Below are 20,119 nucleotides of genomic sequence, written 5' to 3'. Positions count from 1 at the left end.
AAAAAAAACACATCACTTCTTCACTTAGCGATTTTTATTTATTGCCATCAGTGATAATTACCTATGGAGTCTTGTACTATAGGGATAGTAAAGTACATTACTGTGGGAAAGAGACAAAAACCAGTACCAAAGTTCATCAAAACATGGTATTGTATTGTTTGTATTGTAAAAGACCTGTCTCATCCTGTCTTTCCAGAGCGGCTGCAGACGGCTGCTTATGATAAGTAGCACTTGGCATTGGAGCAGCGCACTTGAGGTGAAGTGCGATGTGATGTAACCAGAGTAGCTACGATGGTGTCTGCGCGAGCAGTGACCTGAACGTCTGAGGTGGAAACGGAATAGGTCAGCAAGAGCTTTTAGAGTTTAGAACACCTGTTGGTCTTAAAGGGAGAATGGTGAATGTAGCAAGATGCTTTTGATAAATCGGGAGAAACTACGTCATTGTTTATAGATTCAGCTGGCACCCATTGCAAGTTGGACATACCCCAAAGATCGCCACGATGACCTATCTTGCACTTCTATCGACCTTGACTATGTCGGCGGTCCGTCTGGTGAAGGACTTTGTAAATAATAATCAGGATCTACGGAGTAGTTTTTAAAAAAAATATATTAACGAAAGCGCCAATAAAAAATATTGTGCACGATCCGTGGCTCTCTTAATGAACTTTCACAGTCTTTCGCTTTTTCATTCGTTCGTATCGCAATGAAATCAGGTCACTTCCAAGAATTCGACTTGTTTTGAACATACCTTGTTAAATAATAATATCCGAACAGCGTTTAAAATGGCAACACTAAAATAATTATAGGTCATTTGTTGCCAACAACTATACTGTAATTACCGTAATAACAGCCAATGGATATACACCAATGCCTTTTCGAGGACAAAGTCCGAATGCTTTGCTGACAGATAATAAATAGAAAAATGTTTCAAAATACACGATTTGTATGATTAGTCTACTTACTAAAAATCAGTTTATATAGGTTTTATATAAGGGTAATGATAGCAAGGTATTTATCTAATAAACGAAAGGGCATGGCAAAGGCGTATATGTCAAGGATTTTTTTTCTCTAGTACATTTTTCTGTCTTGGGTACACAGGTACAATTTTTCAAATAATTTAGTCACTACTCTCGTCCTTCTCAATTTCTCTCACTCGTCCTCTTTTATCCCTACAACTCTAGGGTATCAAATGAAAGATTTCCCCACAATACCAAGGAAAAGGCCTGAAGTAACCCTCAATGTACAGGTCTTAGACTGCGAAGGAGCAGCTTTTTAATTTACATTTTGCAATAACAATGCCAGTGCAGTCAAACGTATTCCGCACATATAGAATCGTGCGTTCCATATAATCGCATTCCTTATCAAGAAACTTTAGTGTAATCTTTACGACTTTACGGTTCAGTTCATAACACTTGACTACAAGTTATTATAAACAATAAAAATATAAAATAATGCATTTTTTTAATATATTTCTTGTAATTGAATCATTAAGCGAAAGTCACTGAAGACCCTGATTTGCTGTTAATAATTTAACATAAGTCAATAATCTCGTATTGCTGCATAGCAAGGATACCTGAGAAGATACAGCTTCTCCGGGATGTGTCTTAGCATAGTACGGCAGCCCCTCTAAAATTACGGTGGACGACCACTGAATGGATTTTAATGTGTAAGAATCTCATATAACCATGTCCTTCCCTCAGAAGTCAGTATCTTGTACATCTTTGTAATTTTATATAGTAACTAGAAAGATTCTTGTGTCAATATTATATAAGTGTTGTTATGGATAAATGGTGAAATAATTTTTAGATACAATTGTATCATCATCACCATTTCGGTCTTAAGACATCAGTCCACTGATGTGTAAAGACCTTACAAGTAGATTTCAAATATGACCCGCTGAAGGCGACATACGTGCCTCTTCCAACAACCTGAACAAGATCGTCTCTTCACCTTGTTGTCTTTTCCAGAACCTTAAGACACAAACTGACATCTGTTCTGGTTGCTATGTGGGCAACTGACTACCTCTCCAACGCTGGGCTGTGCCGGTTACTTTCGTTCTTCTGCGGATCTCTTCAGCCATGATTTGATCTAAAGATATCACTTGCATAGCCGACTTCATGGCTTGTTAAGCGATTGTTTAACTTGCGAATAAGGCTAGAATAAGAGACCACGTATCAACACCGAAAGTTTCATTGTTACTGTCTGTCATTAAGATAGAGTTATATCTTATTTTGATAAATACATGTCCAACATCAACATAGCTTTTTATATAACTAAAAAGAGCTTCAATATACAGGTTGATTGGTAATAGATTTAAAAGCTTCAAAGGGTCGAATGTATAGCTTATATGTCAGCAAATGATTTAATTTTTTTATCGCTGAGGAATATACATTATAATATTTTTTTCTATTGGTTTGTGATCGGCCAAGAAATTTTGGTAAAATAAAGTCTGCCGAAACACAGAGTTAACAATAATTAATTTTAATATATAGTTATTTGAATTTTTAAAACGCTACTCCTTACTGTTATGATTACATTATTAATTATTTCTAAAATCATTGATTTTTGGGTAGGGTTTACCTTACATTAATTTACAGCAAGTGCCTTATATATATATATTCAATTAAAGCTTTTACACCAATAACCAATCACCCTGTATAAAAGCCTGTGCAAAGCACTATGCTCTAACTTATATCATTCCCGGTTGTGACGTATAAATAAAACATTAAAAGCGAATATAAGTGAAAGGATATCGCATCGAATTAGTTATAGTAACTGATGGCGCAATATATTACTCCAGTGTTTCTCAAACTGCTGCCCAACTGCATTATTTATACGTATTTAATGCGTGTATATATAAACCTTTATTACAAACTGTAAGTACACAGATTTATACGAAACGATGGCGGTAAAAAGACCTGTAGAATAGAAAAATTAAATAAATTTTGTGATCAATAAAAATTAACCGACGTTTTTATTTAAAAAATGTAAAAACGCTTGCAGTTGGTAGCAAACTGTCAAATATTTTCATTGTTCACTTTATTTAAAAAAAAAGTTTCAGTGCAATTTTCTTTTTTTATGGTTTTTAATAGATAAATAGATGAAAATATTAAAATAACGCATGTGATCTAAGAATTTTTGTTTGTTGTATTAATATTTTTTTGTTAAATAAAAAATAAAAATATGATTTACTTGCAAAGGAAAAAAGGTGTATTTCTGTCAATATCAATGTAATGTATGGGGAGGTGTAAGGCTCCCTCATAAATTATCAATAAGACAGGTTGAATGCAGCCTTCATCCACCGTTATCCGACGATCTTAACATCATTTTTCCACCTTATGGATGGACGTTCTACACTGCTTTTCCAGTCCGTGACTTCACTCCAGAAACTTAAAGCCCCAGTAAACATCTTTTCTGCGCAATATCTAGCGTACCTACTTTTCCGCCGTTATCACGGCTGCTACTTCCGCCAAGAACAGCGAAGATGTCGGGGACTCGAGGCCTGATCTCTTTTCATTTTTATCCATATAAGGGGTATATGCCATTTTTAGCCATTGCATGCGAGTTGCCAAGGACAGATGCTTTATATTAAATTAGTTTGTGGACTATTCTATGCGCTTTTACCACTACGGAAAGATTATTCGTATTATAGTTAGACTTGTTAATAAATAGAATAATATATTGTAGTATTCACGCTCCATATTACTGGCCACATCGACAAACACTTTTAAGTTACATCATTACTATAGGAATTGAAATTCGAACGGCAATTTGAATTCGGACTCCAGTAGTAATGTAACCGCTGTCATTGCATTCGGGTCGAAATTGTAAATAGTCTAAGTAAATACGTGGACACATTTGGCCAGTCACGAAGAAGAAATGACTTTGTTCTTAGGTGGTATCTCACCTCCGCCCTTTAACATGTTTACACTTAAAGGAGGCAAGCAGTTTCCATACAATATGGACGGTAATAGTAAAGTCGCGACGTAGGAGGAAATTCATTTTCTCTTATTAAGCATATATATTGGTGACCCAAAGTAATCTGTGACCGAAGAGGAATAAGTACATGTTCGAGTCGTAACATATCTCCCGCTAAACGCATATAAAATTTTTAAAAAAATTCCTTCGTATTCTCAGACACATAATTTTTATTTTAATACATGTATGTATTGCGTGTGCATTATAAGTATCTATAGTAATAAAATAGCACAACTATTTATACATATTTTATCGTCCGATATTACACCACCATAGCATTACATTCGCTTATCTTTTGTTAAAACGATCCACATTGGACAAAACACGATGTAATGAGATTTTTTAATTTAGACTTCACTAACGCTAAAAATGCAAAAAAGGCCAACACACATAGTCTCATTTAACATAACATACATTCACACATTATTTTACACTTAGTATAATTTTTAGAAGAGATTACGATATTATCTAGAGCAACAGACCTTTTCAAAATTATCTGAAACCTCAGAAACTAAGGCGATTCCATTTACCATCAACATTAATATATTTTATTGCCCTATCAATACAAAAGAACAGTGGTAGAGCACTGAGACATGATCGTAGGTCGCAGATTCGATTCTCTTAATACAATCTTATAATATACACATTTTGTACATTAATTATAAAGGATTATCACTGCTCACAAATAAGTATCCAGAGGATTGGTAGCTCTCTGCGCACCATAATACCACACGCAACCGCCAACCCGCCCGTCTGGCGTGGCGATTATGGTTTATACCCCATTAAATATATTTAAGGAGGCCTATGCCATGTAGTGGGCGTCTATGGGCCGTAACGAGGACGACAAAGATAATACAAAATATTTACCAAGTTAAAACCTTTTTGGTGGTCTACTGAGTAAAATTTACATAACTTTATTTAAAAAAAAAACTGTAGTTTTATACTACGAACATTTACTTATTTTACTATCAAGTTGGTATATATAATACAACTTACACAGGTATCCTAAAAGTTTAAAAAAAGAACTCAACTAAAAACCTGACTTATCAGGCACATAACTTCCGACAATACTAGACTTTATACGGTGACAAATATTAGACAATAATTAAATTTAATATGTAGAAATCGGAATTTTAGAAACGGTTTTTCTCACTATATTATCACTATATTATTTTTTTTTCGCTGTATCGGACTTTGAAAGAGTGCGGCTGAGTAATTAAGCATAAGCACTGTGGACTGACAGAACGGTGCGGCCGATCCTTCACCCCTCCGTCTCACTCGAACGCGCCTATGGTGTGGCACAATGAATTTTAGGAATCTGTACGCTAAAACTTTTTCAAACCAATTTAAGCGGATGAGCAAATAATTACAAATACACAGTTCAAGAAGGTTGAGAACCACTGTATCTACAAGTCATAAAGAGAGCAATCACAGAACAGAGAGCGTGTACAAGTCTCTCAATTCGAGACGGCGTTAGTCTATATTATGGAAACATTGCCAAGTATTATGTATATGATATTATGCATACAATTGTATTGAAATAAATGTTCTAATACAATGTTATTACAATAACATCTTATTCATTTATTTATATTATCATCCACTTAGGATTGACAGCATGGTTCAGTTACCTTTAATAAAAGAATCATGAATATTTAAAATTGTATTTCAATTAAACATAAGATTAAAAAAACATTACATTAGCAGGATAAATGAAATGTAAAATTACCGTCAGCTGACAGCATAAAATTTTAAAGGGAGCCGAGGGTTGCTTACTCCTGACGTACAGTGATCAATAGTGTATATCAAGAGAATGCCAAAAGAGCAACCAATTTGATTGAAACTTATCAAATTGAGGTTTTCTATAATAATATCTTTCAGTTTAGAACCTTAAATGATGATTGGTCGGTGTGATAACATAATAAATGAATCATTTTTTTTTTGTTTAATCCGCTCTCGCATGCTAACTACTAGTGTTGCATAATTTCTTACAAGTCAACGTACGAACGGGAGGCGTGCGAAGTAAAAACAAAAAAGTTTGAAGTAGCAAGCATGCCAGTAGCTGACCCATTCGCGCGGTGCGAGTAACTGGAGGCGAGTGTCTCGCCTCCTGTAACTCGCAGGTTTACTCGCCCTGTGTAAATGGGCCTTTATAACTGACTAGTCACATTGATGTACCTCAAGTTGTAATCTTGTAATTCTCAGATATGACGTCTGTTTATACGATCATTAAAACAGCTTACACGATAAACTAAACATCTAATAAATGCACTTTATCTATCATATAGTTTCTAGTAACCCATCTGCTGCATCATAGCCGTCTGAAAAATCTTAAGTATAAACAATACAAAAATATCTCAGAGATATCTCTACCTATTGGCGGTCTAGTTTTTTTTTTATGACTGAACTCTCACTGCTGTCCATCTGCATTTGCAGATTCCGCGGGTATGAAATGGCAGCGCCCAGACTGCGCCTAGCCTAAGGCCTCTTTTAAGGTAACGAAGCTCGTAAACTCCCGGAGGAGCCTCGGCTCGGGCCGCTGCATACTGCTGCTTTACCGGATTGGGAGGGCGCCGACCTCTTAGATTACTTTAGTGAACGCTCCACAAAATAGCCCCCACTAGGGGACCTTAGTTTGGGACTCGTCGGTAATAAGCAGTCATGTATACCGCGATCTCTCAAAGACATCCTAACAGATTAAGATTTTATAACCCAACAAAAATAAAAGGTCATAACGTACACCATACATTATTATAACAAATTCAAAAACCACTTTTATGATATATTACGATATATGTTAACTAAAATGCACAAACAAAGAGTTTAAATATAATTTAGCTCCAGTCATAAACGAGCCAAGAAATTATAATAGTAATGGAAAGAAAAAGGCAAGCCAATATATTTATGACGTAATAAAGCGTTCATAATCTCAAATAGACGAAAGTCTACGACTAGAGTATGTGAGCAGTCTTGATTTGCGGCCTTGAAACGTGGTGATACTCATACTTCGACCTTCAATGGCGTTCTCAAACTCGCTCAAGAAGCCATGGAGAGGGCGATACTTGGGATTTCTCTACGAGATCAAACTAAGAACTAGGAGATCTCTAGACGAACGAAGGTAACCAGCATACTCTAACGGATTGGTTGCTTGTATTTTTTAGGCAGCATTCAGCGCCTTACGACAAATAAATAGGTATATAAAAATAACTGCAATGTAGAAAGAAGATATATTCAAAATTTAGATATTTCAAATAAATGCTTTTAAAAAAAATCAAATGATAATTTTAAAAAAAATATGGAAGAACATAAAATAAAATGTTTAAAAAATGTAGCCAATAATAAAGGCATAAAAGGCTGTAGACAAGCCACATAGCGAGCAGAACTAATAGCAGCCAGGACCTTAAAGCCCTGAAGTGGATACTATGTACCAGTAAGCACAGTTTTGATTATAGTATTCAAATGCTATAAATTTTATTTGTTTCGGAATTTAACACTTGTGTTAAAGCCAAACGCCTTGTCTCTGATATATAATATTTTAATTTTACATTTACAAGCACAAAGTATTATATCCTATTGGAAAACAATAAAGGGGGGATACTCTAGCAGTGGACGTCATATGGCTGAAATGATAATTATGATGATGAAATGAAATAGAATTTCACATCATATATTAACAGCTCAGTAGCCATCACCGATGAAGGCTTCGACCTCCCTCAAACATCGCCACGATGACCTGTCTTGTGCTGTCTGCATTTTGTGAATTCTCAAAACCTTGATTATATTATAGGTCTATATAGATGTGGGCTTAACCACGCCGAGACTACAGAGTCTTGGTTGCCAATACCTGTCCTATCTATATTGATTGGAAAATAAATTCTTGTAAAAAGCAAAGTCCATCAAACGCTCGTGGATCAACAGATGCTGGAAACCTTTCGATTTTTTAGTCCTAATTCATGTCAATGTTTTCATGATGTCTTACACGGTGGCGAGTAATACGATCCATATAAAATAATCGTCGACCCTAAATCGAATCAGCGACTTACAATTTACTGTGTCTACAACTTAAGTCACGCATCCAGCTTGCTCGCAATGCCTTTTGATATAAAGGCTAATCGGTTATATATGTAAAAGGTTTATAGGGGTGAATATGTAACTCATTTGTAAGCATAAAGACTTAAACTTTGTACACCTATTTCCAATCATCCTGTATAGAAACCACTTTGAAATATGTTACATTATTTTATTTTTTCAAGTCAAAATTTCTGATAATACAAAGTCTGCAAGGTTATATAGTAAATAATAATTAATTTTAATAAGTAGTACTGCGAATTTAGATATTAGCATTATGTGATTTATTTATTCAAAAACCTAGGTTTTTGGATAGGGTTAATAAAACACAAGCCTTAAAAAGTTTTACACTTATAACCAATCACCCTGTATATCAAAAAATTCTTCGCGACAAAGTTAATTGACAACTTAAAGACATGCTTATTCGGACGCTGAAATCGACAAGTACTTTTTGCGTGAGGAGGATAAGACTCCTTTTGTTCTCTCTGAAATCTCCCCCTTCAGTCTTCAAATAATTCTTTACACGCTATAATTTTTTTGTATTTTTTTCCTCCACAAAGAACCGTTAATTCTTCACTGTAGTACCAGGCATTTGATTTGACACATCGGATATTAATATAAACCAAGCTTAATAAAAACCAATGATTTCTGATAGGTTGTAACATATATTAATTGACAGCAAATGGAATACGTAACGTAATTAAATACAGCAATACAGTTAAAAACAAATCGAGACGAAAAATGTAAAAAAAAGGGTGATTAAAATATTGGAATAATTTGCAAGGCTTCCTCAAGTTTTCGATGTGCACATTATAATATCAATCATGTCAATGAGTCAACAAATCCAATTACAATATTGATTAAACAAAAACTCTTGAACACTATAATAAAATTTAAGACATAGGTATCTCGTGGAACTTTCTTATACCTAATCTAGCCATAAATTCTGTTACTGGCTGTTTACATACATTTACAAAAAACTTTAATTTGAATTTCGAACATTAGCTTCTACTATAAAAAATACTTCTTTCCCGCCATTTTGTGTGTTTTTTGTACAGAAATGATTTATTTTTAAAATGGATGAGCCACTAAAGAGAATAGAATTTCTGTAATTGCACTGTACAAAGTAGGTAAGGAGCCAGCCGACATTTTTGATACATTGAAAAAGCTATAAATGCACCGATTTAAATATTTTATACCGATAGTCGATCTTAGGAGGGACTATCACAGCCCAAGTGTTGAATCCGAAGGCTTTCTCAAAGTTCACAAACGCCAAACACAGTGGCTAATTATACTGTTCAGTCTTGTTATTTCAGTATAACTTGTGATATATTTTGTTACTTAATCTGTGGCCTGTATATGTAATTAAAATAAAAAAAAAATCAATTCAACCGAACCTCTTTTTAGTTGTATTGGATATTTATGTTATAATATCAACTTCCAGTCATTAACTATGTCGTACCGGCTCTAGTGTAAAAGTAACATATATGTTATATGTAAAATACACAGTTAAGCCACCGCATACACACTCGTTAGCTGTACCTGCGTTCTGGTACGTTGAATGTTGTGACGTAACATTGTACACAACACCACGAGAGCCGGTCCCTTTTTAAGATAAAATAACATATCTTAACGCTGTCGATAATAATTCTAAGTAATAACACACAACAGCATTTTATTTCGTACGAGTTATATAAAAAGCCTGGTAAAAAACAAAAGAGTTTTCAATTGACACACATAAATTCCTTGACACCTACAAAATATTACATCGATTACTCTCGATGGATTATGTAAAACTAGGATTGTTTTAAATAATAATAAAGCTTGTGAATTATTTGTTCTTACTACTGTGTTAGGGATGTGATAGTCATAAAAAAAACTCAACGATCGCCCATTTCTTAAATCTATAACTGATTCTGGTGCTCAATAGACAAAGTCTTGATTGTAGGTGTCTCCATCAACAATACAATCACACCTGGTACATTCAAACATCACGCTGCCACAGTCGTTCTACAACCTATAGGCCATATGAAAACCAAAATCGGTGCGTGTATCACAGAGGTCGTCAACCCTCGTTTATTCTGGACAGAAGCGTTGCTGGAGATTCTTCCGTCACTTCTTCTCCCAGCGCTAATGCTTTCTGAATTAGTAATGTTAGCCAGATAATAGCAATTAACCATTAAGTTCATAGAACGTCAGTCTTGGTGATCTAAAAACTCGGCAGCCCCTCAATCCGGTGAAACAGTTCTTTTCAAGAGCTGAGGATTTCCAGGGAGCCTCCGAACTTCACTACCTTAAAAGAGCTTTTAGGATAAGCGACTCTTATGTGTTGAAAGTTGACTTTCGTCACTTCTTCTTAACAGGCATTTACGACGCACGCCTGTTTAGATGGATGACATTATAGGGCACTTCAATTTGATTATAGTTTCTGTCAAGTTGGAACACCACGTGTACGAATAATCATTATAAATGATCCTAGAAGGATATAAATATAAATAAATAAATAAATATCACATCTTTCTCGAAGATTTGTTTAGTATCAACTCAGAATCACACACGAGATATTGGCCATGGCGATCGAATATTTTTTTTAAAAGTCGATACTGATTTCGACAGTGCTCTATTGTTTTATTAGCTTATACAATTCTAGAATAATTTCTAAACGAACACAAAGTACTTGGACGAAAACGAATGTCATCCAACTATTCCTTTATCATACGCATACAAGTTTTCATAACAAAGATCAATATAGACCTATCTACGCGACACCAAAATTATTTAAAAAAAGTTTTCCGTCATTTTCTGCTGAAATAAATGTTTTTTATAGTATGTAGAAAGAAATATATACAATTTGAAACCGAATTATTTATGAAACACAACCTTATACTTTGATTATTAATAAAAGTAAGGCTATAAATATAAATTGGACAACCATTTATGATAAGATCATATTGAGTTTAGCAAAGCATAGTGTAGCCGCATTCCCAGTATGTCATACATATAAAAACCAATATATAATAATCAAATAAGCAATAAATAAAAAATACATAATAATAGATAACAAACTTTCTATCGATCGATGATGTATGATGATGATGAATAAAATGAAGTTGAATAAAATTAATATTCCATTATAGCATTTGGTTAGGTTTGACAATGACACCTTTTGTAAAAGTTAAATAGGAAAAATCAATACAACAAATTATTTAAAACTACTGCTAAGTTAGGATTATTATATATATTATAAACAATGAAAAAGTAGCAAATTAAACACCTCCGAATTGAGCGTTAAAAGCCATTTATAAAATACGTTTTAATATTTAAAAACAACAAGCATTTACATAATTATATAGTTTGATTCAATGTAAAAGAATAAAATAATTTTACAGTTCACAAACATTGAACAATAGCTCGTAATGATTTTCAAAATATTTACAATTTAAATGGTCATTCTCACCTTTATTTACGTCCAAAATATTAATTCAGCTTTTGCCCGGTGGAACACAGCAGTTTTTAAAAGTTTAATTACGAAATGTATTGAAACCTGACTAATACGTGAACGATATTCTTATCTAGTAAGAGAACTTTGTACTATTGGTCATGTTTTAAGATCAAAACATCACAATAACACTTGGTATAGCCGCAACGATCGATAGACAAACGAGAAACATGTCACACCGCCACCAACTCCTGTACTGCACTAAGCCAACGAATGACGTTAAGTTACAAAATGGCGTGCTTACTGGAGTTTGCGCAATATAAGGCTGCTTCCACAGTAGCAGCTGCGCTCATTCCTGTGTAAGTTTTAATGATGAAATATTATTTTGTACTGATAGAATGTATGTGTATGTAATAAGAACATGTAGCGTTCTCGCTATATATTGTGAACCAGTACATTCACAATACTTTTATGTTAAATTATTCATACACTTTTAATTTCAAAAACACCGATTTGAATTGAAACTCCAGCAGTTGTGTCGCTGCGATCGCGTTCGGGTCGAAATTGTAAATATTCTGTATATATGTGAATACAACAACTTGGATCATCCTTTGTATATAATCTCGGTATAATTATAAATATAATAAATATATTGTATACATATCCTCTTAGGACACCGGTGGTCATTTACCTCCACTTGCTAATCGCGTATAAACATTATAAGACGACATGATGCCTAAAAATATACTTGCTTTTACTTATAAAACAATCCTTTTTCATAAAACTCTATTTTTGTTTATAAAAAGAACTATTGTTATTATTCAAAACAATTGAAATATAAATATAAAATACCAATGTATAACCCATCATGAAAACACAAAAGAGCAAATAAATCACAGCTTTTATATCGAGAAATTTACATACTGGCAGTTATCGTTAAATGATATTGCCGGGGTATAAAATTAAAAATAAAATGCCTTTTTACTATATGTAACTAGCAATTGTCAAAGTCATTTTTTAAATTTCATTTCATTAAAACGTAATACTATAGTTGTTATATGTTTCATTACGATGATGTATGCGCATAGACAACAACATTTCGTTTAATTAAAACACATTTCACATTTAGCTTTGAGGCAATCATAAATACAGCCTAACCAAACTCAAAAGCTCCAAAATCGAACGAATCAAATGATTGATTTGCCGTATGGGGGATTGGTCAGGCGAGGCGTTAAGTGTCCTAAAGCCTTACGGCCACCGATGATAACCGATTAGGAGGCCAAAATCCCCCTGACGAACCAAAGTCAAGGCCATGCCCTTTCAGAAGCGCAACCACTCTCATCTGCCAACTTCGATGTTATCTAGATGTTCCCTGGTTCATCGCTACCGTAAAAGACGTCTTAGATTAGACGCTTTCGGCGCCCTGCTACCACGAACTCGCGGTATCTGAAAATTTTATATGGACTGCACTGTGACTAACATTCGGTAGGCATATAATATATGTATAGGAGACCATAAGAGAGTAAGTGATGCTTTAAGATAGTATTAATATCATAAATAATTTGTATACTACCAAGAACATTAAAATACCATAACATATGACGTGTTTAAATATTATAATTAAATTTTTCATTTGACCTAAAACTACCTTTGATAGGGAATTTAGTAAAATTAAAAAGTTAAATTTTAATTTTATTAACATTTTTTAGTTCAATTGTTATGATGAATTTTACTTATATTGATTGATAAACTTTATCGATTTTAAGAACTAGTTTATGTCTTTATAACACCATAACTAATAGTTTTACATGGTTATCAAAACTTATTTCATGTTATATATTTTGTGATAATCGTTTAAGCGTAACTACAATAATCGACGTGTTAATTATATTAACATACAGACTCCATACTAAAAAGTACACTGTATAAGTTATATTTATGTCAATAATTATGTTAAGTAGTTAAAAGGGATTTATATTATTTCTCTTGTATCGTCTAATATTCAGTACATATTGAGTGCAAATGTGGAAAGGAGATAGAAGCATACTCGTCTTTGTTTATAAATGTCATCTCACAACTTATGTATAATACAACCAATTACGGAAATAATCTATTAATTTAATTTTGCTTAAAAAGGGCGCAAAAATGTTTTATCCGTGTGTTAACTGCGTAGGATAAATAATTTCCACAATGTTACTTAAATATTTACATAAAACATCATGTTTCGATCGATAGTGACAAAAATGGCAAAAAATTAATCAATGTAGTACATTGTCTTACTAAGTTAAAATATTGTTTAATAACATCGAAGTTACTATTGGCAGTAATACTATAAAATAATTTAACGTTTTAATTAGTCGTTAACATTAAAGATAAACGTATATATAGACGTCGCTTATGATATAGGAGATCATAGACAATAAAAAGTTAATTTTTGACCCAGTTCTGATTTTTAGTGACGTGTCACAAACGTAAAAATGTAAATGAAAAATATTTTATAATTTATGATAAAGTACGTTGCACTTTCATAAAAAAACCGGTTAATTTAATAAACGAAGAAACAATTTCTGCTGCACCTAAACAGGGTTTAGTGCCGGTTCAAAAATACATCACTATAATAATGTATATATTTTTAAATGCCTCACCTTTTGTAAATATAATGTACACATTTTTAATTAAGATTAGTAACCCAACTAGCAAGACGTTCATGGTAAGTGATATGATTACCCCATAAGGGTGTCGTGCTATACAGAATTTTGTAATACAATATCACATGAAACACCACATCTGTGTTCGTTACCTTGTCATAAATGTAATGTAGCTTTGTAATATATTAATACTAAGTACGATTCATTTCACCTAGTCTCAATTCCGATGAAGCTGAAAAAACTCCTCAGCTTAGCAACAGCTAATTCAGCGGAAACGTTGCAATAATCAAATCGGAGCAAAGTAAAAAACATTACTAGGTTTGGTCAAAAATAGGCATCCCAATCATATCTACAATCTAATAAGAAAAAACTATAATAAATAAACAAAAATGTGATAATGTTTATTTTTAATAAAGTTTATGCGTCGATACAAAGTACTTACAAAGAAATTATTATAAAACGAACTGAATACAAATAGAAGCGGACGTAAGAACATATAGAAGCTCCTGCATCATAAGAGACTTTATCCCAATCACTAAAACGTTACAAATCTAAAAATTTCGCTACGCCCTATGAGGAATTTTGGCATCCTTTAACTTTACTTCAGTTAATGGCTGACTCGATCTACAGATGAGTTTTGCCATCTTCTAAGTTTTCTTTCAGATGTATTAAATATAAATTAAAAACATTTATATATCAACGTTTAAGTTTGGTAAACTATGATGAATCCATCTTTTGAAATAATGTATTTAATTCTTACTATGCTATATTTAGTAAATATATTATCTAGTGACAAAACACATAACAAATAAAAGTTAAAGACTGTTGTTAAAGATTGTTGATATTACTTGAAACGCAAAAAAAATGTTGATCTTTTAGCTTTATTTACATATGTTCTTAATATTAATTATCGTGCCCTTATAAATATTTTTATAAGTATATCCGTAAGTGTAAATTTTGACTTAAATTTTAGTGACAACATTTATTCGTCTTAAGACAAAATTGACATTGACAATTAAATCAATTTTGACATATTTGAAAGTATTCTTGGCGGTTAAATTTCATACCTAAGTGTACATTATTACCTGGTAATTTGCTATGATTAAGAGAATTGTCCTTTATATTATACAATAATGGCCGAGAAACTCGAAGATTTAAACTTGCCTTTAACAGTGGTCACTAGAATAGTAAAAGAAGCTCTCCCGGAAGGCGTATCAATCTCCAAAGAAGCCCGCACCGGCTTGGCGAAAGCGGCGTCAGTTTTTGTTTTATACGTTACCTCAGCAGCGACCAATATCGTTAAAAACAATAAAAGGAAGGCATTGACTGGCCAAGATGTGCTGGAGGCTATGAAAGATATCGAATTCGATAGGTTTGTTGAGCCTTTGAGTGATGCTTTGGAAAACTACAAACAAGCGTTATCCGCGAAGAAATCTGGCGCTGGAAAAAAGAAAGAAGATACGGAAGACACGGAAATGATTGAAGAAGATTGATGTGATATTTTAAGTAAATAAGTAGGATAAAATATTTTTTTTAATAAATGTTATTTCGACACTTTCTATTTATTACCTATGATTAACTAAAATGCTAGAGAAATTATAACCCAGGTCTCTTATGGGTCATAGCGTATAGGTACCTAATAAGTCTTTGTGCTTCGTTCATCTTCAACCATTGCTTTCCATCAGGCGAGTTAGTCGTCAAATGTGGACAAGAAAGTGTTAGTAAAAAAGGTAGTATTATCAAAATTTAGATTTTATGACAAATCAATCAAGGCAGTTTTATATTTAATTTAAAAATATATTAACAATTAATCAGTGTATAGAGCCTAAAAGGAAAAGCAATCCATTTTTATTAAAAAGAAGCAGTATTAATTTGATAAAAAAGGTTTTCAGCTCAAAATAATAATATGCCGGAGAAAAAAGTTTTTATGGTCTATAAAATGAGTAAATATTCTTTTTCATATCATTTATTTCAACATTAAAGTTCTATTATATTTGATATCACAGTATTTCAAAAAAGTAAATAAACTGATATGTCATTTAAACATACTTACAACCATGTAGTACAATTTTCTTAGTAGAGTAATTTATGTCCAAATTACTTCAGTATCTGCAAATGCTACTACAGGCAGCTGTCTTAGTCAAGAAAAAAAAATCAATACCAAGTTTTACATGTATAATGTTATAGAATATAATAGTATTTTTTACAGAGTATTTTGTTTGATTAACATAAATTTAATACTTGAGATATCAAAGATATCACATGGGTATTTATTGCAATACCCTACAGTTTCCCACAAAAAAGTTAATAATCTTACAAGTTTATTTAAGTGATAATACACATATGTTAGTAAGTCTTGGGTACATAAATAAAACACCATTTTTGTAATATTATCATTTTATTTGGGAATAAAATTTGTTGAGATACAACCTCGAATCTTAACATTGAAACTGATGTCTCATCCCGAACTACGCCTAGCTACATCCCATCACTGCAAATCTATTTACATTCCTCTTGAGTCCGAATTTACTCTCCATAACGAAAATAAATATCATATCTCTAATATAATCTGCTGACGCTAGTTTACTATCTGATTAAATTCAATTGTTATTGTTAGTTATTACTAATTTAATATAGAGAAAAATGGAAAGACTTAATTCTATGAAAAGTAGACATATTTGTACGAATCTCCACGACGTGCTTAACATGCAATTCACCATATTATTGTAGAGCCGTTATTTAAAGTTACCCTTGTAGAACATGTTTCATTCAATGATTTTAAATAAAAAAAATTGGGTAGGGTATCAAAATTAACTTAATGAACATCATCCATGTATGTGATTACAATTCTCTTGTAGACCTTAAAAATCCGTTCAGATTTAGTAATGTCTGCATATTAGAATTAATTAATATAAATTAAAGGCCTTTATCACATGTGATGTGTTCTAATCAAGACAAAAATATAACAAAGAATTTTCTAATACATAGCCTAAGATCTCTTAAAATAGCAAACCTCAAGGGCTCTCGGGGCATCCACGGTTTGGGTCGCTACATACTACTACCGTTCTTCGGAGTGACTAGGTTCAAGGATCCCCATGAGGACACCTCGGCTGGGAGTGTCACTCTTTGATAATAACCGGTTAGTATTTCGGCAGAAGGGAACCAGAGAGGGCCATCTTTGGCCTAGTTCGTTGCTATTGCCTGGCTTATATCACTACTACTTCAGAAAGGGTTAACACTGAGAAATGTGGTGGAAGACTTCAGCACTTATTCCATCAATATGATTGGGATAAATTATTATTACATGTACTTAAAATCAATAATAATATTTAATGTTAGTAAATTAACAGGAAAGTCTATTATAAACAAGATTTCTAGGTGTAAACGCATTTCTTTACAGTTGTTGGCGACTACAATCTTCTGCCCCTTTCTCTTGGCTTAAAAAGTAAAAGAGGGCTATACTATGTATCGAATACAGTTTAGATATAGGGCCTATAAACTTGAACAAGACAGTCATTTATTTGGTGGCATGTACAGGCATTGCCACGGTATTTATTCAAAGTTAGAAAATATTTATAAATTTAAAATGTATTATCAGAACACATAAAAAAGAATGTGTCTCAAAATAACGGCTCTACGTTACAAAAATTTGAAAAACAAAAATAGACGAAGTAGCATTGAATGCCGAAATTTGTTTTACTTTTAATAGACTTTATACCAGACTTATATTTTGGATTTTTTTTAAACTACGCAATACAATACTTCGCATATAATTAGACGCGAATATTTGTTAGTTGATTTAATTTCCGTTATAAAAATAAACGGCACGTTATCACCGATCCATCCACAAATTAAACGAACTAACAGATATTCCTACAAAATACTTAACTACGAGTAACTACTGGTGTTCACGTTTTCGCTTGACGAAATACTTACATAATAATAATTTTTAAATTGTTTATTTCTAAATAATTACGCGACTTGCCATCATTCTTGTTTTTATCGCTATAAAGTCAGAACAGGCATTGATGAGGTAAATGTTGACGAAAAGAAAAGAAAAACAACGGTTACTATCTGAAATACAGTGATTGGTTGTGTGTAAGGTTTAAAATGGTAAATGTTTAGTTAATTTGATATAAATTAATATATGGTACACCCAATGTAAAAATTAATGGTAAGTAACATAATAAGAAAAGCGTTTATAAAATTCACATCACGATATATTTAAATGAGTTTTCATTCGCTCTCTGTCCCTGCAGACTATAACGAATCGCCTTTTGTTATGGATACATTTAAACAAACTACAATCATTATTAGCAAGCAAATGTTAAATAAAACGGTAAATAATGGAAGCTTAATTGTTATTATATCACGAGTATTACGTAATTATAGAAAGCCTAAATTTTGATTTTTATAACAGCGACTCTAGTTATAAAGTTAAAAATATCCTTCTCTCATTTTGCAAAAACAAATCAACTAAAATTATTTGATAACATATAATGGTTTCTATAATGTTTTCGTATTCCGGACAGGATTATTCCTTTAATTCCTGTTTAATATGTATCAGTTTGAATTGAAGGAGCTTTTTAAAACTACCGCGCAAGAGAAAATTACAAAATACTTTCGAACCACTGTTTAAGCCTTAAGGTAATTAATCAAAACGTTCAAAAACTTCAATGAAATAGATTTTTTACATATTTTTTTTGTCACTTCTCCTATAATCCCATATAAATTACCATTCTGTATTCATGAATTCTGTGTTTATGGAAGATATACTACGCGAATAAAGAGCTTTCACTGTATTGCAAACTTAAAGTCACTTTATAATAAAAAAGACAATTTACTTAGAAAAATTATTATAAGTTTTTCAATGTTTAATTTAATTTTTAGTTCTAGACGCATTTAATAAATGCCAAGTATTATTTAAGCTCTTTCCTGATCACATCTTTATACTTTTTAATTTGGCGCGCTATCACGTAAATGACGTCATCAAAACGTTCCTGCTATCGCTAGTCTGCTATATGCTATTAACACAAAAAAACTGTTTTCGTTATAACTATAATACATTATTTTAGGCGGTATAGCCTTGTTCAATCTAGCCTCTAAATCGGCTTGGCAATTTCTTCGAAACGTTATCCTTTTATAGCAAGGAAACGAAATAATTTAATAATTGTAGCAATTTATAAATTGAAGGAAGGTTGGAATATTAATTCTACCTTGAACATGGAACTGACGCATCTTTAAACCTGATAGATTAAAAAAAAATCAGTTAAAAAAAACTCATTTATGAAATACAAAAACACTAACTAAATGTGGGTAAAACAATAATAATAATAATAAAAAACAAAATTAGAAAATAAATGTTTATTAGAGGAGATTTAAGTAAAAGGAATTACTCAAAACTGCATTCAATTTTTTTTACAAAGGTACAGGCTGAAATAAAATTGAAAACGTTAAAAAATCCTGACATAAAATCATATAAAACAAATATATATGTATTTAAAATTCAATTGTGTATTTGTGGTAGTAAGGCATTGAATCAAAAACATGTACCAAATAAAATATAATTTGAAATATTGAAAAAATAAAAAAAAAGGTTGCAATGTATAGTGGTTAGTGAAAACATGATGTAATTTACTTTCAATGGGTTAATTTCTCGTTTTTTGCCCACAGGCTGTTCATTTGGCAAGGTACAACTATTTTATTGTCCGTGTAATAATGATATATATGTATTATAAATATAGATAATATATTCTTACCGCTGCTTGTGGGCCGCGATGACTATTTGAGCGATAAACTAAAAATTTTTTTTTAATTTAATTGATATACTAATACGTAATGTAATAGCGGCTAAAATAATAATTACATGATAATCAGAGATATTTCAATGCATATTCACCTAAAGTAGAAGTGTTCGCCTATTAGCACTAGAAATAAAGAGAGCCCTGTTTTACCGTTTAATTAGTTACTGTTTTGTGGGCATTAC

The 20,119-nt window shown here is 32.3% G+C and overlaps 2 protein-coding genes across 8 annotated transcripts in view; one reads left to right on the top strand and one right to left on the bottom strand.

Moving 5' to 3' along the window:
• LOC137924833 (uncharacterized) overlaps positions 1-11,729 on the bottom strand; it is an 89,944-nt gene extending 78,215 nt beyond the window's left edge. For all 7 annotated transcript variants that reach the window (XR_011107613.1, XR_011107614.1, XM_068768205.1 and 4 more), the window contains exon 1: positions 11,504-11,729. The gene's annotated coding sequence lies outside the window, so the exon portion shown is untranslated. The remainder of the gene's footprint in view (positions 1-11,503) is intronic.
• Positions 11,730-15,176: 3,447 nt separating this feature from the next.
• Positions 15,177-15,698, top strand: Chrac-14 (DNA polymerase epsilon subunit 3 Chrac-14). Its single transcript, XM_068768424.1, has one exon. It carries the CDS (start codon positions 15,267-15,269, stop codon positions 15,624-15,626), a length of 360 nt encoding a protein of 119 aa, XP_068624525.1. The 5' UTR covers positions 15,177-15,266; the 3' UTR covers positions 15,627-15,698.
• The last annotated feature ends 4,421 nt before the right edge of the window (positions 15,699-20,119 follow it).

The sequence above is a fragment of the Battus philenor genome, unplaced genomic scaffold, assembly GCF_028537555.1.
Source record: "Battus philenor isolate CCGP_79_NKW_IND1 unplaced genomic scaffold, ilBatPhil1.0.hap1 SCAF_25, whole genome shotgun sequence".
NCBI lineage: Eukaryota > Metazoa > Arthropoda > Insecta > Lepidoptera > Papilionidae > Battus > Battus philenor.
Note: the sequence above shows the minus strand (reverse complement) of the source record. Positions and strands in the feature narration are given on the sequence as shown.

Bases quoted from the DNA above. Each gene is read 5' to 3' on its own strand.
- Chrac-14 (XM_068768424.1), top strand. From the start codon at position 15,267: ATGGCCGAGAAACTCGAAGATTTAAACTTGCCTTTAACAGTGGTCACT.